Source organism: Ovis aries, chromosome 5 (assembly GCF_016772045.2).
Source record: "Ovis aries strain OAR_USU_Benz2616 breed Rambouillet chromosome 5, ARS-UI_Ramb_v3.0, whole genome shotgun sequence".
NCBI classification, from domain to species: domain Eukaryota; kingdom Metazoa; phylum Chordata; class Mammalia; order Artiodactyla; family Bovidae; genus Ovis; species Ovis aries.
Window position 1 is genome coordinate 36,479,952 of NC_056058.1, and position 27,229 is coordinate 36,507,180.

The window sequence follows — 27,229 nt, forward strand, 5'->3', positions numbered from 1 at the left end:
GAGAGGGGTGTAGGGGGAAGGAGAGTGTGGGGGCGGGGTCGTCGGGTCACGTGGGCAGGCACCGGAAGAGGTGGGTACTTCACTGCTGAGCCGGAAGTGGCGCGCGGCCCGATAATTCCTCATGGCGGCGGCGGCGGCGGTGGCTGGTCGGGTGCGGCGCTGTAGCGACTGACCTGCTGCTAGCCTGGCGGCTGAGCGTCGAGCTCCAGCCCGGCCTCCGCGTGCCCCTCGGGCTCCGCACCCCTGATGCTGCTCGGGCGCTGAGCCCGCCCCGGCCGGGACGATGGTGAAGTATTTCCTGGGCCAGAGCGTGCTCCGGAGTTCCTGGGACCAAGTGTTCGCTGCCTTCTGGCAGCGGTACCCGAATCCCTATAGGTACGTGGCCCTGGGAAGAGCAACCCTCCTACCTCGCTCTTTGGAGATCGGAGTCTGGGGGCCGGGAAAGACTCGACTTTGAGTCGGGGGATCTCCAGAGCCTGGCCATGTTTAGGGCAGAAGAACCCTATCGGGTAAGCGGCCAGACTAGGCCTACAGGGTACTGGAAGGAGGCTGGGCCTGGGCAGTGGATTACTTGAAGCCCTAGTCTTAAGGTTCTCTCATCTCAGTGTGGTGAGACAGGAAGAGGAAGCAGCACAGGAATTGGGGAGGGATCTTGGGGTTGGAAGTCTGGGCGCTTGCCTGCTTCTCTGCCCTTGACTGCTCTCCAGTGGTGCAGTAAATCAGGAGGTCCACCCCTGCTGGAATGCCCAGGAATCCAGGTCAGCGAGGGGGCGGGAGTTGGAATTTGCCCTGGGAGAGGCTCAAAGGCTCCAGTTCAGGTCTGAGCCACAACCACAGCTTACTCTGAAAGTTTGGGAAAAGGCCTGGCCATTCTGAGCGTGGAGGCTCCAGATGGGAACCTCAGCAGGCAGTCTCCCAGGGTCAGGCTCCTGAGGGTCACCTTCACCCTGACACCTGCAGCAAGCATGTCTTGACGGAAGACATAGTGCACCGAGAGGTGACCTCTGACCAGAAGCTCCTGTCCCGCCGACTCCTGACCAAGACGAACAGGATGCCCCGCTGGGCTGAGCGACTGTTTCCTGCCAATGTTGCTCACTCAGTGTACATCCTGGAGGATTCTATTGTGGACCCACAAAACCAGACCATGACCACCTTCACCTGGAACATCAACCACGCCCGGCTGATGGTGAGACCCCTCTCACGTCCCCCCCGGAACTAGAGCGCTCTGGATACATGTGGCTAGGGAACCATGAGGGAGCTTCTGTGAGGGGCTAGGAGCTTCAGATCAAGCAGATCTGAAGAGTGATAGCTCTAGAGTACAAACTTGGATGGTCTTTCCAGGCGGTTACTTTCTCTAGGCCTGTCTTCTAACTCGTTCATACAGTGGAGGAGGAATACCTGTGTTCCACTTGTAAGTGCTAAATGCAGGGCACTCACAGTGTGCCTGGCACCAGTATGGGTTAGGCCACAGGCTTGATGCTGAGGGAAGGAGACAGTAGTTTTCAAACATCAAGCCTCCAGAGTACCTTGGATGTACCTCAGAGGGGAGAGGACTGGGCCCGCCCCTTTGACTATCTAATGTAATGATTTCTGCCTGAGATTTTAGGGCAAGGAGAGGGAAGTTCCACATACCTTCGATTTCTTGCTTTAAAAAAAAAAAAGACTTGAAAATCCATGATTTATTAATAGTTTAAGGAACATTTCATCAATGAGTACCTTGAAAGCTTTCAGGACACTTTTATTCTCTCAGTTAATTATCACAATAACACAGGGAAGTGGGTCTTACTCTATTGTGCAAAGAGAATAGTGAAGTTCAGGGAGGGGAAGTGTGCTGCAAAGTCACAGAATGAGTCACCTTAATGCTTTGCCCCAGAGTCATCTGAGGGCCCTGTCTCTACGGTTTGTAAATTACTAAGAGAAGACCTCTGAGACCTCCCTTTCAATTCAGCTGTGACAGGTGTCTTTTTAAGTGTTTCTCTTGGACGTGCAGGTCCACTTTCTCCTCTCTGATAAGGAGGATTGCCAGATTTCCTTTTCTGTTTTTAGATTGCTGGCAGCTTAAGGGCCAAAGAGGGTGGTCATAGTGTTAGTTGCTCAGTGGTGATGGATAGGGAAGTCTGGTGTACTGCAGTCCATGGGGTCACAAAGAGTCAAACACGACTGGACTCAATTGAATTGTTTCTCTTTGTAACCTGATAGTCTGTAGCCCACCATGCTCCTCTGGCCCTGAAATTCTCCAGGCAAGAATACTGGAGTGGGTTGCCATTTCCTTCTCCAGAGGATCTTCCTGACCCAGGGATCAAACCCAGGTCTCCTGCATTGGAGGCAGGTTCTTCACCATCTGAGCCATGAGGGAAACCCAAGATGGTTGGCGGGCAGGCTGAAACCACCACAGACATTTCAAGAGTTTATGTGCTGTTTAGTGTGAAGGGTCAGAGGAAAGGTTTTGAGAGCAAAATGACTTTTTTTTCATCTTCCTACTCTCTTCCTGAAGTGCCATTTGAGACTGCAGTAAGGTAAGGGGAAGAATGCTTTCCCTCATGAAAAGAGTCAGGGGATCAAATTGATGTGTAACTTAGCCAGGTGAAGGACTCCCACACGATTGTGGTTGACTTGCCTGCCTACACAGGTGGTGGAGGAACGATGTGTTTACCGTGTGAACTCTGATAACAGCGGCTGGACCGAAATCCGCCGGGAAGCCTGGGTCTCCTCTAGCTTATTTGGCGTCTCCAGAGCTGTCCAGGTGAGCAGCATTGGGATGCTGGGGCCAAAGCCATTTATCGTCGAGTCTGGGCTGGGGTTCCGTGGGCAGCTCTGAATCCTTCTCTTTGTCACTTTTTGCCAGGAATTTGGTCTCGCGCGGTTCAAAAGCAACGTGACCAAGACTATGAAGGGTTTTGAATACATCTTGGCCAAGCTGCAAGGTGAGGGCTCAGGACGCAGACAGAGGCTGTCAAGTCCTAACTGCCATGATTGGGCCAGAGCCTACTCTTAGCCCACCTTCAACTCATCTGTACCCTGAGTATTTCCTTCAGAGCCTGGCCCCCAGGAGATAAATGTCCTGAGAAGTAATTTAGGTCGGTTTTCTTGGCATTCTCTAAAACCAGCCCCCCACCCTTTGCTCCAGGTGAGGCCCCTCCCAAAACCCTTGTTGAAACAGCCAAGGAAGCCAAGGAGAAGGCCAAGGAGACGGCACTGGCAGCTACAGAGAAGGCCAAGGACCTGGCCAGCAAGGCAGCCACCAAGAAGCAGCAGCAGCAGCAGCAGTTCGTGTAGCCAGCCCAGGCCCCGAGGCAGCAGTCTAGCAGACTACCAGCTCCAGTCCCTGTGCCCCCTACTCCTGTACTTTATAATTAAAAGCCAGCTTCTAGCCCTCTCGACTATCTGGGTGGTGGGCTGAGGGTAGGTGCCCTGTTTGGCATCTCCAGCACAGCCAGCCAGTTACCCATGTCTGAGCCGGGCCTCCTTCTCCTGCATCGGGTGGCGGAGGACAGAGGCACAGTGACTTGCCCAGGGTCACTGCATCCAGGTGAAGTGGTCGTAAATGCTAGACTGTAAGCTCCATGAGGGCAGGGACCGTTGTTTTATCCTCTGATGTGTCCTAAGTATCTGAAACAAAATCTTGCGTGTAACAGGCACTCAATAAATACTTGATGAATTCAATCGGACACAGCTCTGGAGTCAGAAAGCTTGAATCTTGACCCCACTTGTTTTCTGGCTTTGGCCCTCAGGCTGGTCACATCACTCGGCCTTGGTCCCACTCTTGAAGTGTGGACAGATGGCCTCCAAACTGTGGGGAGTAAAGGGGCACTGCCCAGTACGGTCAGTAGGGTTTGTGGTGGCTGTGAATCTCATTTCTTCTTTTCCAGTTTGTAGCTGGAAGTTCCCACATTTTCATCAGGCAAGACCATGCACAGGAAGTTAAGAAAGAGGCTTTTAATGAAAATACAGTATGCATGGGGCAAAGGCCAGGGGCCCTTGTTTAGGAAGGAACATGAGGGCCCAAGAGGCTTCCTGCTGCCATGGACAGCTGGGCCAAGTGCTATAAAAAAATGCCTGGGAGGGGGGCCTGGGCCCAAGCTACCTGCCCTGCAGGGCTCGGGGGGCCCAGCATCCCTCTCCCAGGTGGGACTGCCAGCCGCCAGCAGCAGGGTACGAGGAGCACCTGTTCCCACACAGGGTCCTTTGAGTCCATTCCAACAGTGACTCCAAGCAGCCCTGGAGGCCCGGTGAGGGCTCTGGCCTGACGGCGCAAAGAGTGGGCTGAGGGCAGAGGCCGCTCTGGGCGGTGAGGGTCACAACCAGGCACCGCCGCTGTGTGAGTAGCTGTGCTCCTGGCCTGCGCTGAAGCCCCGCAGCAGCTCAACCTCACCTCCAAACACCAGGCTCTCCACGTCCACCTCCAGCTCCTCTGCACAGGGAGAGGGCCAGTCAGGAGGCCTGGCCCGCTCATCCCACCCGACCCCTCCACTCCAGGGCACTTACCTTGGTCTGAGTCGGAGCGCTCAGAGGAGAGGCCCGAGGAGTCCAAGCTGTCCGCCCGTAGGCGCTCCCGCTCGCCCACCGTTCCCAGCCCCCGGAGTTGCTCCAGCTGCTGCCGCAGGCTCCGCTGCTTGCTGCGCAGCTTCTCCTTGAGCTGCCGGGCCCGCTGCTCCTGCTCCTCCAGCTTCTGCAAATCCAGGGGAGCAGGGGCTGGGCTCAGGCACCGCTCAACGGCAGACCGGTCATGTGACAGGCTCACTAGATGTGGGTGCCAGAGGGTTGCTCCCACATCCTGCAGGAAGCCAGGGCCTGCTGCCCTCCTATCTCACGTAAGTGGCCTGGGAGTTCAGTCTGGATGGTTGGGAGGGAGGGCTGCACAATCTCAAAGGCCCTCAGGGCTGTCAAGTGATGTGAAGGAGTGGAGTGTGCTGGTATCAGGCGATGGAGACGGGAGAGGGACTGAGGCACACCAGCAAGTGCATACTAAGGCTTGGAGGAAGTGTCCCAGGCCAATTACTGCCACGTGGGAACAAGCCCAGTGTTGCCAGATCTCCTAGGGCTTGTTTTTGTTTTGGCCATGCCACACAGCATGTGGGATATTCATTCCCTGACCAGAGATAGAACCTGCATCCACTATTTTTAGAAAGCTACAAATCCACCTGTCAATGCAGAAGACGTGGATTCGATTCTTAAGCAGGGATGATCCCTTGGAGAAGGAAATGGCTACCCACCCAGTATTCTTGCCTGGGAAATCCCATGGGCAGAGGAGCCTGGCAGGCTACAGTCCATGAGGTTGTAAAGAGTCTGACACGACTGAGCAACTAAATGACGAGATTAAACAAAGGCTACCAGTTTGTAACTCCTCAAGATCCTGCCAGGAACCCTAAGGCTTCAGTATTAGTCCTCTCCTGCCGCCTCCATGCGAGCTCTGCCAGCCCTGAGATCCAGGGACTGGAGGACCAAGGGTTCTCCCATCAGGCCCTCAGTGGGCAAAAGCATGCATTCAATCAACAAGAAGGGGACAATTGGGTGAGGAGGTATTTGAACTGGGTATAGATGGATGAATAAGCGCTACCCAGGTGAAGATGGAGGAGGAAACATCCAGGCAGAGTGAAAATGGGAAGAGTATAGAGAGTTCAGCTTTTTAGTGGGACATGGCACAAGATGAGACCAGAAGTGAGGCCTGTGTTGTGAAGGGCCTTGAGATTCACAGGATGTAAAATACTGAAAGTGTCCTGTCAGAAACCATGGAAGGTTTCCAGCCGGGGACAGACCTGGACAGATCTATGAGCAGCAAAGAACATTCCAGGGCAAGGTGAGGAGGACAGCCAGGTGGAGGCAAAACAGGAAGCAGGGAGTCCAGAAGGAGCAATCCCTAGGTCCCGCCCATGGGACAGCCAGCACCCAAGACACACATCCCTCTGAGAACCAGGTCAGCCAAACTCCACGTGAGACACCGGAGCCCACTTTCCAACCAGGGTGTTATTCAACCATAAGGCACCATGAGTACAGTGCTAACAGTTTCCACACCATTTTATTTGCTGCGTGGCACCTCCAGCCTTCTCTGCCACAGCTGCCTGTGCCCACAACAGGGCCAGGCAGAGCACATGCGCACTTGTTGCAAAGGAATCCAAGTCAAGAGACACAGGCCTCAGTTCTGAATCTGCCTCTCATCAGCCCGCTGTGCTTCCATTTCTTCCTCTGTCAAAAGAGCCAGGAGGGCAGGAAAAGGCCTCCACTGTTTCCAAGTCGCTTCTAAGCGCCCCCACTCCGTGGTGATGCCTCGTCTTGAGTCAGCCCATCCCACTCCCATCCACCAGGGGGCGCTGAGCTGAGCCCGGGAAGGAAAGGTCACTGGCGTCCTCTCAGCCCTTTTCCCCCTTCTGGCCTCTGGACCTGCCTCCCAAAGCAGGACAGGCCCCTCAGAACAGGAGGCCTTGAGGATGCAGGAGAGGAGGAGTGAGAAACAGCCCTCTCCAGACTGAGGGATCCTTATAGTGACCCATCACAGAATGTCCCCCATACAGAGGAGGAAATGAAGTCCAGAGAGGCTACCTAACTTGCTCCAGGTTTCACAGTTGGGATTCAAGTAATAATTGTAATAACAAGTGAACATTTATTGGGAAAACTTGCTTAAAGCCTCAGAACAATCCTCTTGGGTTACTTCCTGCTTTTCTTCCTACTTAAACTTGGAAACTAAAAGCACAGAGCCCAACGTCACGACTTCGCTCCTAGTTCCTCCCAGTCTCTCCCTATTACGCTTCTCCCAGCATCCTGGCAAGCTGGCCCTGGGCCCCAGGGTAGTGTCTTACCTGGATGTGCATTCTAGCCCTGCGCAGAAGGCTCAGTGTGGTGTATCGGACACAGTCAGCCCCCAGGGGCATCTGCTGCTTCAGCTGCTCCAGGCATCGCTTCAGCTGGGCCCTCCTGCAGAGGGAGGGGTCTAGAGGGCAGTGCCAGCCCAGGCTCATTGGCCGATGAGGGATGGCAGGGGAGGGAAGGCCAGAGGGAGGCTGTTCCTGGGGACTGGTGCTCTCAGGGCAGGGTGGGGACTCACCTGCGCTTCTCCAGCTCGTTGTGCACAGATCTGCCAATGCCAGAGAGGATGGGGTGAGGGGGTGTCAGTGTCCACACCCTCAGTCTCAGAGTTCCCAGGGGCTCAAAATTCACTACAGATGTGTGCCCCAAACTAGCCCACTGTGGGGACCTTGCGCTGGCCTCAGACAGCTGAGTCCGAGGCAGAGGCAGAGGCAGTAAGGAGGTCAAATGCTGAGGGAGGTCTGCCCAGGTGATGTGGGGTCCAAACAGAGTCCCCTAGCCACAATCAGGAAGGGCTTCCTGAACACAAGTGACATTTGAGTTAAGCCCAGCCACACAAGTTACCCAAAATGAGTAGTGGGGGGAGAGGCATTCAAATTGAGGGGTAATGGGTGTGCAAAGGGTTGAGAGGAGAGAAAAGGAGAATGCCTGTGAAGGAAAGCAAGTGGTTTCTTTTAGGAGTGTGAGTGGAAGCAGGACCCAGAACTATTATTCACAGTTCCAAACACATCAGAGGTGCTTGAGAAATAGTCCTTGAACGAAGTGTGTGTTCGGAGGATGGGGAAACGGCAGGAGTCTGTATGCCTCCAGAGCAAGGTACTTGGCCCAGAAGATGCAAGCAACAAGAAGGAAGCGGGCAGTGGAGAGACCCGATGAAGGACGGCGCCCATCCCCCTACTCCCCGCTGCCCCCGGCCCTCCTCACCGCCCACTGTCCAGCGCGCCAGGAGCTTGGGGAGACCGCTTCCTCCTCCTGTGGACTGGACCTGGACTCCGGTGAGGGCACAGGGACGCATAGCCATGCTCGGCCTCTGCCAGAGAGAGTCCCCGCCAGCGTCAGGCTAGTCCCAGCGGGCGCCCCATGCACGGCACCGTCAGAAAGGGATTTTGGGCTACAGGGCCATTTCCCCAACCCCTCCAGCCCACTGCCCGCGGACCCCTCTTAAGTTGAGCGCAGCGGTGCCGCAAGACTACTGCCCTAAAGCCATGCATTCTTCAAGTCTGGAGTCAAGCCCAGCCCAGGCCAGTGTCAGCGAGGTCGCCGCCTGGAGTCCGACCAAAGGTTCTTCCTCACCTCTCTCGCGGCGCTCCAGGAACTCCGCCGCCTGCAGCAAGACTTGGATGTTGCTGGCCACCGGTTCCATGTCGGCGACAGCCGGAGGCGGGAGGGCCTGTGGTGCAGACCGGAGCAGCGGCTACACCACTTTTGTTACAATGTAACTGACACGGGGCAACAAACACAGGCGCCCGGCCCGCCCCCAAGACGCCCCGCCCCGGGACAGCCTAGCTCTTGGCCCCGCCCTTCTGGAACGCGCCCTTGAACCGCAGCCCACCCTCCGCCCACCTGCCCGCCCCCTAGGACTCCCGTAGGGCTTCCACCAGGCCTGGCCCTCGGGCGAACGCCCGGGCTGGAGTGGGGGTGCCGCGTCTTGCCGCTTCGCTCAGCGACCCCGCGCCGATCACTTGGCGTTTCTGGGCCTCAGTCTCCAGCACAGTACTGGTGACTAGATGCCCGCACGCTGAATGGTGCCCTGGGGGCCGGTGGCCCACCCGAGGCCCGGGGCTTGGCCGCTGCACGTGGGCGCCTCGGAGGCGGGGCCGGCGGACGCCCTCGCCCATTTGCTCTCCGCCGCTTGTGGCTCGCTGACGTCACCTTATGGGAGGAGCAGGAAGGCCTCGGAGGCACTATTGGCTGCGTGCGGCTCCGCCCTCTCCCGCCGCTGGTCAACATGTTCGGGCGGGAAAAGGAGCAGGTTTCAAATTTGAAAACCCCGGCGATGGGGGCGGGGTTAAGCAGGGAATGGGGCCGCAATGCGCAAGCGCCGGGGGCCAGAGCGCGGATCTGGCTCCCAAGCTGCTGCTGCTACTAAATCGCTTCAATGGTGTCCGACTCTGTGCGACCCCGTAGACGGCAGCCCATCAGGCTCCTCCGTCCCTGGGATTCTCCAGGCAAGAGTACTGGAGTGGGTTGGCATTTCCTTCTCCAGTGCGTGAAACTGGAAAGTGAAAGGGAAGTCACTCAGTCGTGTCCGACTCTTAGCGACCCCACGGACTGCAGCCTACCAGGCTCCTCCGTCCATGGGATTTTCCAGGCAAGAGTACTGGACTGGGGTGCCAGTGCCTTCTCCGGGCTCCGGAGCTGGGGGGTTATTATCCTTGCAGGCTTCGCCTCTGCCCCCGTAGCTCCTCGCTGATCTTCAGCTTCCTACTGTGGCGAATGGGAATAGTCTCCCGGCTTCTCATCTGCCGGGAAGCTGTTGTTGCTACGAAAACGTCAGAAGGGTACCGATTTATGAGAACCAGCTGGCTAGAGTCCTGGGTTCTGCAGTCATCAGAGTTGAGTTCTCTCACCGCTGCTTCTCAGCTGTGTGGCTCGGGAAGTGCCCTCCTTCCTGTAAGTTAGGGAAGCCCTGCGAAACCGTTGTCATCGAAGACCTGGGCATTGAAGGATCAGAGCCGTGCGCAGTTTGTAGGAGCTGCTGATTTTGTAACCTGACACAGGCTTCTTCCTCCCACAGAGCCCATGGTTGCCTTGCTGCTAAGTCACTTCAGTCGTGTCCGATTCCGTGCGACCCCACAGACGGCAGCCCACCAGGCTCCCCCGTCCCCAGGATTCCCCAGGCAAGAACACTGGAGTGGGTTGCATTTCCTTCCCCAATGCATGAAAGTGAAAAGTGAAAGTGAAGTCGCTCAGTCGAGTCCGACCCTCAGCGACCCCGTGGACTTCAGCCTTCCAGGCTCCTCCGTCCTTGGGATTTTCCAGGCAAGAGCACTGGAGTGGGGTGCCATTGCCTTCTCCATGTAAGCGTGTTACTATGACTTTTAACATCATCAGACAGTAACTGTTGGCATATATAAGGGGTTCCCTTCTGTTGTACTTCAAATAGGCGCCAAATGCTTGTAATGATTTCGTTCTTATAGGACCTTTATCTCTCACTTCAAAAAGATCTTTCAGTAGGATCGAGGTGGAGGCAGAATTTTTTTTTTCAGTTTCATCCTAAAATGTAAGAGAAACAAATACAACCAGAGAGAAGGAGAGAGCGGATTGGACGCACCCCTCCCATTTGGCCCGCCCCACATCCTCACAGGTCGATATCCCTCTGACTTGGATCCGTCGCCCTGATCCTGACGATACTGCTGCAGGCTATTCAGCAGCACCACCTCAATCTGCTCCTGGCAGGCTTTGGTTGCCTTACCCAGAGTCAATGAGCCCTTCTTTAACTTGACTGCCTAGCCTCCGGAAGGAGATGATGCAGTGACTTCTAGGGGCGGCTCCGCCTCTGCGGAGACTGACATTCTAAGGGTGGAGCCCAGAAGATGAAAGCAGCTGTTACAGAGTTGAGCATTACTGTTAGGATGGGGCTGAATCTATGGCCCGGAAATGGAGAGGAGGGAGAAGGAGGAACTAGATTCTTTATTAACAGCCCTGGGTAAACACATGGCATACAGCAGTCAGTCCTCTCAGTTCTTTGGACAAAACCTTTGAGTTTCTCTAGGAGTCACTTCTAGAGGAATCACTGACATGCTCAGCCAAGAACTGCTGCCTGGGACTATCCACCCTTTCATCCACCCATTCACTCATGAAATATTTGCTGAGAACTTGCAGGACCCTAGGCAATGTGCTGGGGGCTGGAGAACACAAGGTTGGGCAGAACCAGACAGGGTCCTTCCCTCTGCCAAGCTCTTGCATGAGGGGGAGGGAGACTGACATAATAATCACACAGTAAAGATACAGTGTGACAGGTCCACATAGGAAAAGACACAATGTAAGCACACTTCCTAAAGGAGCATTTGGCCTAATCAGAGAGGTCAAAGAAGATTTTTCTGGGGCAGGGATAAGGAGGTGTTATCTATGTATAGGAGGAATGTATGAGAATTCCAGACACACTAATAGCAGATGCAGAGGCCCTGGGACTGAAAGGATGTATACAGATGGAAAGAAGGTCAATGTGGCCAGCGTAGAGAGATCAAAGATAATGGAGAGGCTTGCAGGGCCCAGAAGAGACTGAAGGGTTCCCCAAACCCCCACCCCCAATTAATTTTGTCTGCAGAAAAGAGTCACAAGACTTGTGAATGAATTTCCCATTTTATTTCACTAAAGTCAGCACCCACACAGTGTAGGCACAAACCAACTAGTAAGATACCTGGGACCCCAGTGGCCCAGCCTTGGGCGGGGAGAACTGTGAAGGATAAGAGCTCCCAGCAGTGGGAGGGAGCTCTTAAAGAGTTGTACTGTGTGCTCAGCCGTGTCCAACTCTGGGGCCCCATGGACTGTAGGCCGCCAGGCTCCTCTTTCCATGGGGATTCTCCAAGTAAGAATACTAGAGTGGGCGGCCATGCCCTCCTCCAGGGGATATTCCCACTCAGGGATTGAACCCAGGTCTCCCACATTGCAGGCAGATTCTTTACCATCTGAGCCACTACGGAAGCCCAAGAATATTGGCGTGGGTAGCCTGTCCTGTCTCCAGGGGATCTTCTTGACCCAGGAATCGAACCAGGGTCTCCTGCATTGCAGGCGGGTTCTTTACCAGCTGAGCTACCAGGGAAGCTCAGAGTTAGGGCTGCTCCAACTGGAGGTTGTGGAAGTGAGACAGAAGCTGAAAAGCAGACTTGAGTAACCATGTCAAGGAGTTTGGACTTCATCCTAGAAGGGTAGGCTTTGAGCTAGGGAACAACATGGCCCTCAGGCCTCACAGGGCCACTAACTAGAGGAACAGGAAACAATCCTTCCCAGGGAGCAGGCCAAGTGGAGGAGGATGGGGCTCCAGCCCCAAACCTTTGGATGCCCTTCTGGGCCCCTCTGAGGCAATGCTAGTACTAGTCCCATCTGGGCACAGGGCTGGGCAGAGGCCTCCAGTGCTCCTGCCCTCTCAGCAGTGACTGGTCTTAGAGCCTCTTCCCCAGGACCCTAGGTCCTGCCGAGTTCAGCCTGCACACTGAAGCCGTATGGCCTCGCCACCCCTCAGCCCTCACTGCCCACACTTCAGTGCAGGTTCTGTCCGAAACCAGTGTCCTCTGGGCTCCAAGGGGCAGAGTCTCCATCTGTGTCCTGAGTGAGTGGGAGGGGAGAAGGGGCCCCCCACCCTGCTACCTTGCCCCAGTCAGGACATCTGGAAGAGGGCAGCTTTCAGGGCCTCAGCCCCGGGCTCACCATGCTCTCTCACGCTACGGACAGGATGCCCGAGGAGACAGCTCCTGCCATTCCCCCGGGACCCTCTCGCCTCCTTCCCTGCAGGTGAGAGTAATAGTGGGGGTGGGGGGGGGACAGTACTGGAGCTGAGGCCTGGCTCAGGCCCGGGACCCTGCCCAGCCTCTTCTCTATGCTCCCTGTCCCAGCCTCTCCCAGCTCACTCACCCTCCCTTCTTCCCAGAGAGTAGCATTCCATGGTCACTGAGCTAACCAGGCCATGCCCCTGCTGAAAGTCCCTCTAAGACTCCCTCAGCCCTGAGGACAAAGTTCAAGCTGGCTCTGCCTTCCTTCTGCCCTGTCAGGCCACATGCACTGCCCTTGCCCCACTTCCCTAACCCTGCTAGTTTGGCTTACATGTCACTTCCTCCAGGAAGTCCTCAGGCCTCTATTCTGAAAACAGCAGAGCATCCTTCTGAAAACAGCAGTGGCTCTGGGTCCCTCAGGGTCAGCCTTCTCTATCTGCCTATGAACACAGCAATAGAGGAAGCCTGTGCTAAGAAAAGGGTTTGGCCAAGCTGTCGTGGGGGGAGGGGACAGCAGACCGTGGTGGGCCTGGGTCTCTATGTACACAGGAGGCCAGTGGCATAGCAGTCAACAGGCCCCCAACTTGGAGGCCACAGCCGGAATGCCACTCCAGGCCTGTTGTCAGGAGCTGCACAACACAGTGACTGACAGAATCAGGAAGGCTAACTGCTCCCTCTGCAAGGGCAGGGGAATAGGCCACGAGGCCCGGCCTGGCTAGACTACGTCTAAGAAGAGGCTGACAGTCCTGGTTATCCTGGGTGGGGTCGCTGGGAAAAGGCCTCTAAGACCTGTAGTATGTCCACATTTTTATTCCTGATATAGGGAGATTCCCCACCACCACCCTTGATAAGTTTTACTGGGAGTATATCAATTTTGTTAAATTTTTTTAAACAATCACCTTTGGATTTCTTTTGCTCCTTTGTTATCTGGGTTTCTTAACAGGGAAATGTACATAATTCACTTTATTCCTTTCTTCTTTTCTGCACCTTGCTTTCACTCCATCCCACAAACGTTAAGGTGTTGTTTTTGTTTTGTTTTTCATTCACATAGAGATATTTTTAGAATTTTTCTTTGACCTGAGGCCTGTGGGTAACCTGAAGTGTTTTCCATAATGTCCAATACTTGGGAATTTTCTAGATGTCTTTTTATTATTGGCTTGTAATTTAATTCTATGGTGGGAAAATACATTCTTCTGATTTTGATCATTTGATTAATCAAATTTATCAAAGCCTATATGTTCCAGTATATGATCTTTCTTGGTGAATGTTTTATATGCATGTAAAAATAACATGCATCCTCCAGTTGTTACCTGTAGTGTTCTAAAAGCATCAGATTAAGTTGGTTGACTGTGTTGTATAAAAAAAAAATTCATATCCTTACTGATCTTTTTTGTCTATTAGTTCTATCAATTAGTAGAAGATAAGTGTTAAAATCTCCAAATTTAATTGTGAAATTGTCTATCACGTTTTACTTTATATGTTGTGAAACTCTAGGTGCACATACCTTTATGATTGCTTATCTTCTTGTTGACTTCATTGCTTTTGCATTCTGAAATATCTCTCTTTATCTTTGACAATCTTTTCTTTAACACTGCTTTGATATTAATGTCACACAGTTCCTTTTGACTAATGCTCTCACTGCGTGTTTTTTCCCATCTTTTTTACTTTTTACCTAACAGTGTCTTAGTATTTAACATGTTTATCCTACAAATAGCATATGATGGGAGTTTTCCCCTGTGACCTGATAATCTCTGCCTTTGAATTGTTTAATATAATTATTTTGACACAGTTGGTTTTAAGGTCTATCATCTTGATTTTTATTTTACATTTGTCCCATCTGTCCTTTTCCTCTTTTCCCTCCTTTTCTGACTTGTTCTGGATTATTTGAGTCTTTGTCAGCCTTGCATTATATATTATATTAATATCTACAATTGGCTTATCATTTCCTCTCTCAAGTGGTCTTTCAAGTATTCACTTTAAGAACTGTAATAACAAATGTCTTTAAATTAGGACAGTCTACTCTGAATTAATAGTATACAATTTTAAATATAAGGTAAGAAACGTACACCATTATGCTTCATTTACTCTCTACCATCCTTTTTACTACTGTTATTATATATTTTATTTCTGTATGTATTAAAATTCCTAGAATACATTGCTACAATCTTGCTTTAAACAGTCAACTGACTTTTTAAAAATTAAGAACAAATAATCTTTTCTATTTCCCCGCACTTTTACCATTTCCAGCATGCATCATTCTGTCCTGTAGAGCTGGGTTTTATTGGTACCATCTTCCTTCAGCCAAGGGAGCTGCCTTTGGCCTTCCTTGCAGTGCGGGTCTTTTAACAACACATTCTACCAGCTTTTCTTCATTGAAAATGTATTTATTTCGTCTTCATTTCTGTAGCATATTTACACTACATATAAGATTCTAGGTTGACTGCCTTTCAGCACTTTAATTACGTTATTGGTTTGCCTTCTGACTAGTATTTCTTTTCCATGTCAGCTGGAATTCTTATCACTTCCCACTGTATGTAATGTATTTATTTCCTCTAATTTTTTTTCTTTTTTTCAGTTATTGGCTCTGGTAGCTCAGACGGTAAAGAATCCACCTGCAATGTCAGAGACCTGGGTTGGGAAGATCCTCTGGAAAAGAGAATGGCTACTCACTCCAGTATTCTTGCCTGGAGAATCTCATAGACAGAGGAGCCTGGCAGGCTACCGTCCATGAAGTCACAAAGAGTTCATCACAACTGAACAGCTTTCACTCTCACTTTCATTGGCTATGATGCCCGTGGATGTGGTTTTCTTTGCGTTTGCCTTGCTTGGTGTGTTTTAAGCATCTGGAATGTTTTTCAGTCTTTAGTTCTTCAAATATTTTTCTCCACCTCTCTTCCCTCTCCCCTCTCTTAATCTGAACTCAATTTCATGTATGTTTCCCAGTTTCATAATATATCAAGGGGAACTGATGCTGTTAATTTTAATTTTTTTTAATTGAAGGCTAATTCTTTACAATACAGCATTGTTAATGTGCGTGTGTGTGTTTTACTCTCTCTGCTTCATTGTGGATAAGTTCTATTTACTTGGCTTCAAGTTTGCTTACTCTTTCTTCTGTAACATCTAATTTGGTGTTTAGCCCGTCCATTGTAGTTTTTAATTCAGCTATTGTATTTTTCAGATCTAGAATTTCCACTTAGTCCTTTTTTAAAAGTGTTCTACCCATATCCCAGAATATCTCATTACCCATGTGTTATGGGCTTCCATAACACAGTATTATAACTGAGTGGCCTACAACAATAGAAATTTGCTCTCTGACAGTTCTGGGGAAGTCCAAACTCCAGGGGTCAGCAGGGTCGGTTCCCTCCTGAGGGTCCCAGACTGACCTCATTTTATAACTATATCTGTAAGGATCCTATTTCCAAATTAGGTCACATTCGAAGTTCTGGTGAACATGAATTTTTGAGGGACACTATTCAACTTATTATTACCCCTTCTCTATCGCAATTATTCTTTTGCTATTAATTAGTTTATATATTTATAATCGTTGTTGCATGTCCTTGCCTGCTAATTCCAATAACTTAGGGTTTTCTTTTTGGGAAGGGGGCTTCCATTGACTATATTTTCTCTTTATTATGAAGCATATTTTCTTGTTTCTTCTCATGCCTTATAATTTTTTACTGATTCTAGAATATAAAAGTGAGAGAAAATATAATGGAACATAACCATATCAAAGTATATATTGGGATTTTTTTTCAATTTACTTACTGTTTGGCGTTGCTGGACCTTCGCCGCTGCGCACGGCCTTTCTCCGGTTGCCTGAGTGAGGCCGCCGTCACGGTGTGCAGGCTCCTGGCTGCGCCGGCTTCTCTCGTGGAGCACAGGCTCTAGATGCACAGGCTTCAGCCGCACCTCCCGGGCTCTAGAGCACGGACTCAGTAACTGGGCCACAGGGTCTTAGTTGCGCCGTGGCATGTGGAATCCTCCCTGAGCAGGGATTGAACCCATGTCCCCTGCCCTGGCAGATGGATTCCCACCCACTGTGCCACCAGGGAAGTCCTATATTATTTTGTTTTGCTTACTTTCTTAAGAGTGCAAGTCCTTACCTGTTTGGCAGTTAGAGGGAGAGGCTCATCATTCAGATCCCTACTAAGCTTTGTGAGAAGATTAACAAACGGTACAGGGTAGAGATGAGAAGGATCACACTCACATGAGACCACCATCACTTCAGACCCTAACTGCAAACTCAGGGGTTTCACCAAGCACTGTTGGGAGCAGCAATTTTCAAGGACTCACAGAACCTGCTCAAAGCTATTATACTCCCTATATACACTGTATTATACAGTTTCTTACAGGGAAGGGATACAGATTAAGATAGACAAAGTGAAGAAGTTCATGAGTCTACAGACGTGAAAAATGTGGGGCTCCTTCTCTCTGTGTAGCCAGGACATACACAGTATACTGTGCACTAGGGAGGCTGTTCTGAGTTACTCAGGCAAGACATTGATCGGTTGATCTCGGTCTGCAGATCAACCGACACCCTGTGATGCTAAATCACCTGTGCAGTTTTTCCGGTGTGAGTAGTCCCCACCCTGAAGTGCGGTCAGCACCCACCCTAAATCAGGTCTTTTTCTCTGGCTAGCCCAATGCTCCTTGGAAGAAAAGCTATGACCAACCCACACAGCATATTAAAAGCAGAGACATTACTTTGCCAACAAAGGTCCGTCTAGTCAAAGCTATGGTTTTTCCAGCAGTCATGTACGGAGTGAGAGTTGGATACAAAGAAAGCTGAGTGCCGAAGAACTGATGCTTTTGAACTGTGGTGTTGGAGAAGGCTCTTGAGAGTCCCTTGGACTGCAAGGAGATCCAACCAGTCAACTCTAAAGGAAATCAATCCTGAATATTCACTGGAAGGACTCATGCTGAAGCTGAAACTCCAATACTTTGGCCACCTGATGTGAAGAACTGACTCATTTGAAAAGACCCTGATGCTGGGAAAGATTAAAGGCAAGAGAAGGGGATGACAGAGGATGAGATGGTTGGATGGCCATGAGTTTGAGCAAGCTCTGGGAGTTGGTGATGGACAAGGAAGCCTGGCATGCTGTAATCCGTGGGGGTAGCAAAGAGTCAGACATGACTGAGCGACTGAACTGAACTGAGCCCAACACTCCCAGAAAATAAAGCATAATTTAGGGAAAACAAAGGTATCTCCCAGGACCTGAGGGCAAAATCCAGACCTCTTTTGGGACAGTTAAATTCTTTAAGACACAGGAAAACCTTTGCCTGTGGCCAAGGCTCTGACAGCAAAATGATCATATTGCCGAAAAGTTGGGGACCAGTGTTGAGGTTCTTGTTGTTGTTTAGTCACTAAGTCATGTCCAGTGATTTGCGACCCCATGGACTGCAGCATGCCAGGCTTCCCTGTCCTCCACTATCTCCCAGAGTCTGCTCAAATTTGTGTTCCCTGAGTTGGCCATGCTATCTAACCATCTCATCATCTGACGCCCTCTTCTCCTTTTGCCCTCAATCTTTCCCAGCATCAGGGTCTTTTCCATTAAGTCTGTTCTTTGCATCAGGTGGCCAAAGTATTGAGCTTCACTTTCAGCATCAGTCCTTCCAACAAATATTCAGGGTTGATTTCCCTGATGATTGACTGGTTTGGTCTCCTTGCTGTCCAAGGGACTCTTAAGAGTTTTCTTCAGCACCACAATTCGAAAGCATCAATTCTTTGGTGCTCAGCCTTCTTTATAGTCCAACTCTCACATCCATACATGACTACTGGAAAAACCAGAGCTTTGATTAGACGGACCTTTGTTGGCAAAGTGATGTCGTTGCTTCTTAATATGCCATCTAGGTTTATCATAGCTTTCCTTCCAAGGAAGCAAGCACGGTTTAATTTCACAGCTGCAGTCACCATCTGCAGTAATTTTGGACCCCAACAAAATAAAATCTGTCACTGCTTCCATTCCCCGCCCCTTCTATTTGCAATGAAGCAATGGGATCTGATGCCATGATCTTAGTTTTCTGAATGTTGAGTTTAAAAAAGTTTTTTCACCCACTTCTTTCACCCTCATCAAGAGATTCTTTAGTTCCCCTTCATTTTCTGCCATTAGAGTGGTATCATCTGCATATCTGAGGTTGTTGATATTTCTCCCAGCAATCTTGATTCCAGCTTGTGATTCATCTAGCCTGGCATTTTGCATGATGTACTCTGCATAGCAGGGTGACAATATACAGCCTTGTTGTACTCCTTTCCCAATTTTGAACCAGTTAATTGTTCCATGTCTGGTTCTAACTGTTGCTTCTTGAGCTGAATACAGGGTCAAGTGTCCCTGTCAGAGTAGGGATAAACAAACAACTCATCTGTCCTACAAGCATTTTCATGTTTTTGTACTAATTCAATTGTCATTGTCCCCTTTGTATCTTATGATAAAGTGGTACAGAACTATTTACCTTAGAAATTAGCTAATAATTAGGTAAATCCAGTTCTTCCTGAGACCAGTCATTTTCCACTTATTTGACTTCTTCAAGGGGCTTTAACTGAATTTCCCCAATACATGTGACTATGAATATAAGTATTATAACAATGCCAGGGTTGCACACTATCGCAGTGTGGCAGCAGACATATCCTGGAAAACCTCTGGTTTGTGACCAGAGTCCCACTCAGCCAGTAAGAATTAGTTCAGTGATGGAAATGTCTCCCAGAGTGATGGATGTCATTCAGGTTTGTGACTTCCTTTCAATTGTTTCAGGCTGTAAAAGCAGGAGTGGTCTCAGCAACATGTCATCATCCTTTCAGGCATCTGGTGTAACTGAACTAAGAGGCAATAACATCTTACTCTGAGCCTCTCTCGAGGTACCAATGTAAACTGCATAAATCATTAAACTTTATGTTCAGCTACCATTCTGCACGGGCTTCCCTCGTGGCTCAGATGGTAAAGAACCGGCCTGCAATACCTGGGTCAGGAAGATCCCCTGGAGAAGGGAATGGTTCCCCACTCCAGTATTCTTGCCTGGAGAATTCTATGGCCAGAGGAGCCTGGTGGACCCATGGGGTCACAAAGAATCAGACACTCCTGAGAGACCAAAACACACACACACACACACACACACACACACACACACACACACACACACCATTCCTCTTCCTCCTCTCCATTCAAACCCTAATGTTCCCACTTGGGGAGAGGGCTGTTAGCGGTGGCCACTGTGCTGGTACAGACTGCCAGCAGCAATACAAATCTAGTCTAGCACCTACCCTCCCCAAGGCCACTCTCACTCCTGTGGGTAGGGTTGAAAGGGGGCAGAACTGGTGGGCTATCCCAACCACTAAGCAATACAGCGGTATTCACCCTCAGCCCCAATTTTGCCGAGTTGGGTGAAGGCACAACCCACCCCATCAGGCCCTTAAGAATCTGACATAAAAATTTAAAGGCATAGTTACAGTTTCTTAGGGGTCATCCCTGCGTTCAGCACCTGCAGTTGCAGCCCTGGTTCTGGACCACTGCATCAGGTAGGACAAAAGAGGTGGAAGTGATGCGAGGGAAAAAGAAAAATAATTATACCACCATCTTTCCCACCTCCTCTTTCCCAAATACCATCCCCGCAAAAGCAGAGGATTCTAACTACGGGGGACTATCCCTTGCCCCACCCACTTGTGTGTAAGTGCACACTCATAATGGTGTGTAAACCAGCCGTTTATGCCTTTATTTCCCCATGTTTTAGACCTCCAAATCAGTTCCACATTGCTAGTGACTGGTGAAATGGAAGTCAAAACTACAATGAGGTGTCACCTCACACCAGTCAAATGGCCATCCCCAAAAGTCTATAAATAATAAATGCTGGAGAAAAGGGAACGTTCTTACACTACTGGTGGGAATGTAAATTGGTGTAGCCACTATGGAAAACAGTGTGGAAGTTCCTTAAAAACTAAAAATAGAGTTGCCACATGATCCAGAAAGCCCATTTCTGCATATATACCCACAGCACTATTTACAATAGCCAAGATATGGAAGCAACCTAAGTGCTCATTGACAGATGAATGGATAAAGAAGATATATGATGGTCATAAAAAGAATGAAATCACATCATTTAACAGCAACATGGATAGACTTGAGATTATCATACTAAGTGAAGTAAGTCAGAGAAAGACAAATAGCATATGGTATCACTTATATGTGGAATCTTAACAAATGATATAAATGGGACTTCCCTGGTAGTACAGCGAGTGGGAATCTGCCTGCCAGTGCAGGGGACACAGATTCGATCCCTGGTCTGGGAGGATCCACATGCCACTGAGCAACTAAACCCTGGCCCACGACTGCTGAGCCTAGGCGCTCTAGGGCCCTGGCCCACGACTGCTGAGCCTGGGCACTCTAGGGCCCTGGACCACGACTGCTGAGCCTGGGCGCTCTAGGGCCCTGGACCACGACTGCTGAGCCTGGGCGCTCTAGGGCCCTGGCCCACGACTGCTGAGCCTGGGTACTCTAGGGCCCTGGACCAGGACTGCTGAGCCTGTGCGCTCTAGGGCCCTGGACCAGGACTGCTGAGCCTGTGCGCTCTAGGGCCCTGGACCAGGACTGCTGAGCCTGGGTGCTCTCGGGCCCTGGCCCACGACTGCTGAGCCTGGGTGCTCTCGGGCCCTGGCCCACGACTGCTGAGCCTGTGCGCTCTAGGGCCCTGGACCAGGACTGCTGAGCCTGGGCGCTCTAGGGCCCTGGACCAGGACTGCTGAGCCTGGGTGCTCTCGGGCCCTGGCCCACGACTGCTGAGCCTGGGCGCTCTAGGGCCCTGGACCAGGACTGCTGAGCCTGTGCACTCTAGGGCCCTGGCCCACGACTGCTGAGCCTGTGTGCCGCAACAGCTGAAGCCCACTTGCCTAGAGCCTGTGCTCCACAACAAGAGAAGCCACCACAATGAGCCTGCGCATCACAACAGAGCAGACCCCACCCGCTGCCGCAACTAGAGAAAGCTCACACTCAGCAACGAAGACCCATAATAAGTAAATAAAATCATTTTTAAAAATTATACAAATGAGCCTATTTACAAAATAGAAACAGACTCACAGACATAGAAAATAAACTTTACAGTTATCAAAGGAGAAAAGGGGGTGGTATAGGATTCAACAAGGAGTTTGGAATTAACAGATACACACCATGTTATATTGGAGAAGAAAAAGGCAACCCACTCCAGTATTCTTGCTTGGAGAATCTCATGGACAGAGGAGCCTAACAGGCTACAGTCTATGGGGTCACAAGAGCTGGACATGACTGAGCGAATAAGCACACCATGTTATGCAAAACAGACAAGCAACAAGGTCTTACTGTATCACACAGGGAACTGGAGTCAATATTTTGTAATAACTTCTAATGGAAAATAATCTAAAAAATAATATATATATGATATATAATTATATCAGTTCAGTTCAGTCACTCAGTCGTGTCTGACTATTTGTGACTCCATGAATCGCAGCACACCAGGCCTCCCTGTCCACCACCAACTCCCAGAATTCACTCAAACTCACGTCCATCAAGTCGGTGATGCCATCCAGCCATCTCATCCTCTGTCGTCCCCTTCTCCTCCTGCCCACAATCCCTCTCAGCATCAGGGTCTTTTCCAGTGAGTCAACTCTTCACGTGAGGTGGCCAAAGTATTGGAGTTTCAGCTTTAGCATCAGTCCTTACAACTTCCCTGGTAGCTCAGAGGTTAAAGCGTCTGCCTGCAATGTGGGAGACCAGGGTTCGATCCCTGGGTTGGGAAGATCCCTTGGAGAAGGAAATGGCAACCCACTCCAGTACTCTTGCCTGGAAAATCCCATGGGCAGAGGAGCCTGGTAGGCTACAGTCCATGGGGAAAGAATCGGACACGACTGAACGACTTCACTCACAATGAACACCCAGGACAAAAGATGGACTGGTTGGATCTCCTTGCAGTCCAAGGGACTTTCAAGACTCTTCTCCAACACCACAGTTCAAAAGCATCAATTCTTTGGCACTCACTTTTCTTCACAGTGCAACTCTCACATCCATACATGACCACTGGAAAAACCATAGCCTTGACTAGACGGACCTTTGTTGGCAAAGTAATGTCTCTGCTTTTTAATATGCTATCTAGGTTGGTCATAACTTTGCCTTCCAAGGAGTAAGCGTCTTTTAATTTCATGGCTGCAATCACTATCTGCAGTGATTTTGGAGCCCCCCCCCCCCCCCCCCCCCCCCCGCCAAATAAAGCCTGACACTGTTTCCCCATCTATTTGCCATGAACTGATGGGACCAGATGCTATGATCTTAGTTTCCTGAATGCTGAGCTTTAAGCCAACTTTTTCACTCTCCTCTTTCACTTTCATCAAGAGGCTTTTGAGTTCCTCTTCACTTTCTGCCATAAGGGTGGTGTCATCTGCATATCTGAGGTTATTGATATTTCTCCTGGCAATGTTTCTTCCAGTCCAGCGTTTCTCATGATGTACTCTGCATAGAAGTTAAATAAGCAGGGTGACAATATACAGCCTTGACATACTCCTTTTCCTATTTGGAACCAGTCTGTTTTTCCATGTCCAGTTCTAACTGTTGCTTCATGACCTGCATATAGGTTTATCAAGAGGTGGGTCAGATGGTCTGGTATTCCCATCTCTTGAAGAATTTTCCACAGTTTATTGTGATCCACACAGTCAAAGGCTTTGGCATAGTCAATAAAGCAGAAATAGATGTTTTTCTGGAACTCTCTTGCTTTTTCGATGGTCCAGCGGATATTGGCAATTTGATCTCTGGTTCCTCTGCCTTTTCTAAAACCAGGTTGAACATCTGGAAGTTCACGGTTCATGTATTGCTGAAGGCTGGCTTGGAGAATTTTGAGCATTACTTTATTAGCATGTGTGATGACGGCAATTGTGTGGTAGTCTGAGCATTCTTTGGCATTGCCTTTCTTAGGGATTGGAAGGAAAACTGACCTTTTCCAGTCCTGTGGCCACTGCTGAGTTTTCCAAATTTGCTGGCATATTGAGTGCAGCACTTTCACAGCATCATCTTTCAGGATCTGAAATAACTCAACTGGAATTCCATCACCTCCACCAGCTTTGTTCGTAGTGATGCTTTCTAAGGCCCACTTAACTTCACATTCCAGGATGTCTGGCTCTAGGTGAGTGATCACGCCATCGTGATTATCTGGGTTGTGAAGATCTTTTTTGTACAGTTCTTCTGTGTATTCTTGCCACCTCTTCTTAATATCTTCTGCTTCTGTTAGGTCCAGACCATTTCTGTCCTTTATCGAACCCATCTTTGCATGAAATGTTTCCTTGGTATCTCTAATTTTCTTGAAGAGACCTTTAGTCTTTCCCATTCTGTTGTTTTCCTCTATTTCTTTGCATTGATCGCTGAGGAAGGCTTTCTTATCTCTCCTTGCTATTCTTTGGAACTCTGCATTCAGACGCTTATATCTTTCCTTTTCTCCTTTGCGTTTCTCTTCTCTTTTTTTTTCACAGCTATTTGTAAGGCCTCCTCAGACAGCCATTTTGCTTTTTTGCATTTCTTTTCCATGTGGATGGTCTTGATCCCTGTCTCCTCTACAATGTCACGAACCTCATTCCATAGCTCATCAGGCACTCTGTCTATCAGATCTAGTCCCTTAAATCTATTTCTCACTTCCACTGTATAATCATAAGGGATTTGATTTAGGTCATACCTGAATGGTCTAGTGGTTTTCCCTACTTTCTTCAATTTAAGTCTGAATTTGGCAATAAGGAGTTCATGATCTGAGCTATAGTCAGCTCCAGGTCTTGTTTTTGCTGACTGTATAAAGCTTCTCCATCTTTGGCTGCAAAGACTATAATCAATCTGATTTTGGTGTTGACCATCTGGTGATGTCCATGTGTAGAGTCTCTTGTGTTGTTGGAAGAGGGTATTTGCTATGACCAGTGCGTTCTCTTGGCAAAACTCTATTAGTCTTTGCCCTGCTTCATTCCGTATTCCAAGGCCAAATTTGCCTGTTACTCCAGGTGTTTCTTGACTTCCTACTTTTGCATTCCAGTCCCCTATAATGAAAAGGACATCTTTTTTTTGGGTGTTAGTTCTAAAAGGTATTGTAGGTCTTCATAGAACCATTCAACTTTGGCTTCTTCAACGTTACTGGTTGGGGCATAGGCTCAGATTATTGTGATACTGAATAGTTATATATAACTATACATATAACTGAAAGACTTTTCTGTATACCTGAAACTAACACAACATTGTAAATCAACTACACTTCAATTTAAAAGACGTTTCAATTGCTCATTACTCTGAGGATGACATCTCCCTGTCCATCTACTTCATGGACCCAGGTGGCCACCTCAAATGAGCACCCTAGGAAACCTATTTGTTCATTCAAATCATCTCCAAATCTGGCAGGTGCTCTTCTGCTGGGCGTCACATGTCCTATGCACCCCATATGGTCATCCTGTTAACAGGCCAGCTTTCCATTGCCCTCTGCCTGACCATATGGCCAGGCCATTGGCCCCTGCCTGTGAGTCAGTAAAAACCCAGCTATAGGGTCTTTTTACTATTGTTCAGTCCTTCCACCACTGGTAGGAAAAATGCAAATCAGCCCCCTGAGTTGATTTGCTTTGATTTTCTTCTATCAGAGTGGTAGCCTGCCAAATAGGAAGGGGTCCACTCACTGCGGAGCTTCTGCCCACAAACCAAACAGCTCTTTGTTGGCCATGAAAGGCAGCTCATAGGGCACTGCACAAGTAGCCTGTAGCCATAGGATCCAGCAGCTCTTTTTTTTTTTTTTTTTCAAATTTCAAACTTTTTATTTTGTATTGGGGTATAGCCGATTAACAATGTTGTAGAAGTTTCAGGTCAATAGTGAAGGGACTCCACCATACATATACATGGATCCAGGCTTCCCTGGTGGCTCAGTAGAGAATCCACTGCAATGCAGAAGTCACTGGAGACACAGGTTTGATCCCTGGATAAGGAAGATCCCCTGGAGGAGGAAATGGCAACCTGCTCCAATATGCTTGCCTGAAAAATCCCATGGACAGAGGAGTCTGGCGGGCTACAGTCCATAAACAGACAGATGTAGACATGACCGAAGTGACTTGCAACTTAGCACACATGCATACGTGTTCTCTCCCAAAGCCCCCTCCTCTGCAGGCTGGCACATAACACTGAGCAGAGTTCCATGTGCTATATACTAGGTCCTGTTGGTTATCCATTTTGAATATAGCGCTGGACACAACCTTCCCACACTCCCTAACCACCCCTTTCCCCAGGCAACCGTAAGTGTGTTTTCTAAGCCTGTGAGTCTCTTTCTGTTTTGAAAGTTCATTTGCACCATTTCTTTCTAGATTCCACATATAAGAGACGTCTATAATGTTTCTCCTTCTCTGTCTGACTGACTTCATTCAGTATGACTCTCCCTAGGTCCATCCATTCTGCTGCAAATGGCATCATTTCCTTTTTAATGGCCGAGTCTTATTCCATTGTATATATTTCCCACATCTTCTTTATCCATCTGTCTGTTGGTGGACATTTAGGTTGCTGCCATGTCTTGGTTATTGTAAGAACGTGCTTCAGTGAACACTGAGGTGCATGTATCCTTTCTGATCATATTTTTCTCCAGATGTATGTCCAGAAGTGGGGCTGCAGGGTCATATGGCAGCTCTATTTTTAGTTTGTTAAGGAACCTCCATCCTGTTCTCCATAGTGGCTGTGCACTAAGTTGCTCAGTCGTGTCCAACTCTTTGTGACCCCATGGACTGTAGCCCGCCAGGCTCCTCTGTCCATGGGATTTTCCAGACGAGTACTGGTGTGGGTTGCCACGCCCTCCTCTAGGGAATCTTCCCGACCCGAGGATTAAATCCACATCTCTTTCACCTCCTGCACTAGCAGGCAGGTTCTTTACCATTAGCACCACCTGGTACATAACAGCTGTACCAGTTTACATTCCTGCCAACAGTGTAGGACGGTTCCCTTCTCTCCCTACCCTCGCCAGCATTTGTCGTTTGTGGATTTTTTTATGATGATCCAGCAGCTCTTTAGGTGGTTCCGAGTCAGCCCTGGAGGAGAAGAGTAAGTATCACCTGGCATTCTGTGGCATATTCCTGTATGAAACACTTCCATTGTATAACGGAACACTCCTGGGCATTGCCCTCCCCATTAGAGTATTTCTCAATCATCACCCAAGGCATAATGAGGGTTTCAGGTTCAAGGTTATTTAATGTCTCTCAGTCACAGGGGAAATCTCAAAGCCCAAAAGCAAGCTGTGTGTGTGTGCTTAGGGGCTCAGTCGTGTCCAAGTCTTTTAGTAATAATTTTCTCTCAACTGTGAATGTTCTGGTCCCAAATCCCAGAAGTGGCCACTAGGTGGCACTCACAGGCTTTTGCTATCAACTCCAGTCTACACTGCACATTGGGGTTTGGAATTGCAAATCAACAACCAGAGGAGGCAATGGCACCCCACTCCAGTACTCTTGCCTGGAAAATTCCATGGATGGAGGAGCCTTGTAGGCTGCAGGAGTTGGACACGACTAAGCGACTTCACTTTCACTTTTCACTGTCATGCATTGGAGAAGGAAATGGCAACCCACTCCAGTGTTCTTGCCTGGAGAATCCCAGGGACAGGGGAGCCTGGTGGGCTGCTGTCTATGGGGTCACACAGAGTCGGACACAACTGAAGCGACTCAGCAGCAGCAGCAACTTGTATGGGCTCAGGCACGCTCACAGTTTCCCATTTAATGTTTCCAATCAATACTGGAGGAAGGGTAGATTCCCATGCCTCCTGTTTTACAATGCTGGTAGGGGAAGCCTTCCCCAGTCAGACACAGTATCCATCCTCACAATACATTCAGGTAAAGAAGACACAACCACTTCATACAGTCTTGATGTGGGTTCAATCCCTGGGTCAGGAAGATTCCCCGGAGTAGGAAATGGCAACACACTCCCATATTCTGGCCTGGGGAAATCCCATGGACAGAGGAGCCTGGCAGGCTATATCCACAGGGTCACAGAGTCAGATGAGAT

General features: G+C 49.5%; 2 protein-coding genes and 1 long non-coding RNA gene across 4 annotated transcripts; 2 read left to right on the plus strand and 1 right to left on the minus strand.

Moving 5' to 3' along the window:
• Positions 1–101: 101 nt before the first annotated feature.
• On the plus strand, positions 102–3,668 carry PRELID1 (PRELI domain containing 1). The gene is made up of 5 exons (XM_004008712.5): positions 102–375; positions 961–1,186; positions 2,630–2,743; positions 2,846–2,924; positions 3,128–3,668. Exons 1-5 carry the CDS (start codon positions 284–286, stop codon positions 3,274–3,276), a joined length of 660 nt encoding a protein of 219 aa, XP_004008761.1. The 5' UTR covers positions 102–283; the 3' UTR covers positions 3,277–3,668.
• Positions 3,669–3,921: 253 nt separating this feature from the next.
• Positions 3,922–8,627, minus strand: MXD3 (MAX dimerization protein 3). Of its 2 annotated transcripts, XM_042250364.2 has the most exons (7): positions 8,365–8,627; positions 8,095–8,191; positions 7,726–7,831; positions 7,040–7,069; positions 6,795–6,909; positions 4,486–4,669; positions 3,922–4,411 (listed from the first exon to the last, which is right to left on the minus strand). In XM_042250364.2, exons 2-7 carry the CDS (start codon positions 8,162–8,164, stop codon positions 4,296–4,298), a joined length of 621 nt encoding a protein of 206 aa, XP_042106298.1. In that variant the 5' UTR covers positions 8,165–8,191; positions 8,365–8,627; the 3' UTR covers positions 3,922–4,295. The 2 variants fall into 2 exon arrangements, with proteins under 2 accessions (XP_042106298.1, XP_004008762.3); XM_004008713.6 differs by lacking the exon at positions 8,365–8,627 and having other exon boundaries at positions 8,095–8,245.
• Positions 8,628–8,851: 224 nt separating this feature from the next.
• LOC132659821 (uncharacterized) lies at positions 8,852–15,266 on the plus strand. Its single transcript, XR_009600682.1, has 2 exons — positions 8,852–9,821; positions 14,809–15,266. It is a non-coding gene; the product is annotated as an uncharacterized LOC132659821 (long non-coding RNA).
• The last annotated feature ends 11,963 nt before the right edge of the window (positions 15,267–27,229 follow it).

What these genes read in the sequence shown, in the direction of transcription:
- PRELID1 (XM_004008712.5), top strand. Translation starts at nt 284, where the DNA reads ATGGTGAAGTATTTCCTGGGCCAGAGCGTGCTCCGGAGTTCCTGGGAC. An exon ending in TCAACCACGCCCGGCTGATG is followed by an intron (nt 1,187 to 2,629) that starts GTGAGACCCCTC and finishes CTGCCTACACAG; the next exon opens with GTGGTGGAGGAACGATGTGT. An exon ending in GCGTCTCCAGAGCTGTCCAG is followed by an intron (nt 2,744 to 2,845) that starts GTGAGCAGCATT and finishes ACTTTTTGCCAG; the next exon opens with GAATTTGGTCTCGCGCGGTT.
- MXD3 (XM_042250364.2), bottom strand. Translation starts at nt 8,164, where the DNA reads ATGGAACCGGTGGCCAGCAACATCCAAGTCTTGCTGCAGGCGGCGGAG. An exon ending in GGCGCGCTGGACAGTGGGCG is followed by an intron (nt 7,070 to 7,725) that starts GTGAGGAGGGCC and finishes TGGCATTGGCAG; the next exon opens with ATCTGTGCACAACGAGCTGG. An exon ending in AACGAGCTGGAGAAGCGCAG is followed by an intron (nt 6,910 to 7,039) that starts GTGAGTCCCCAC and finishes CTCCCTCTGCAG; the next exon opens with GAGGGCCCAGCTGAAGCGAT.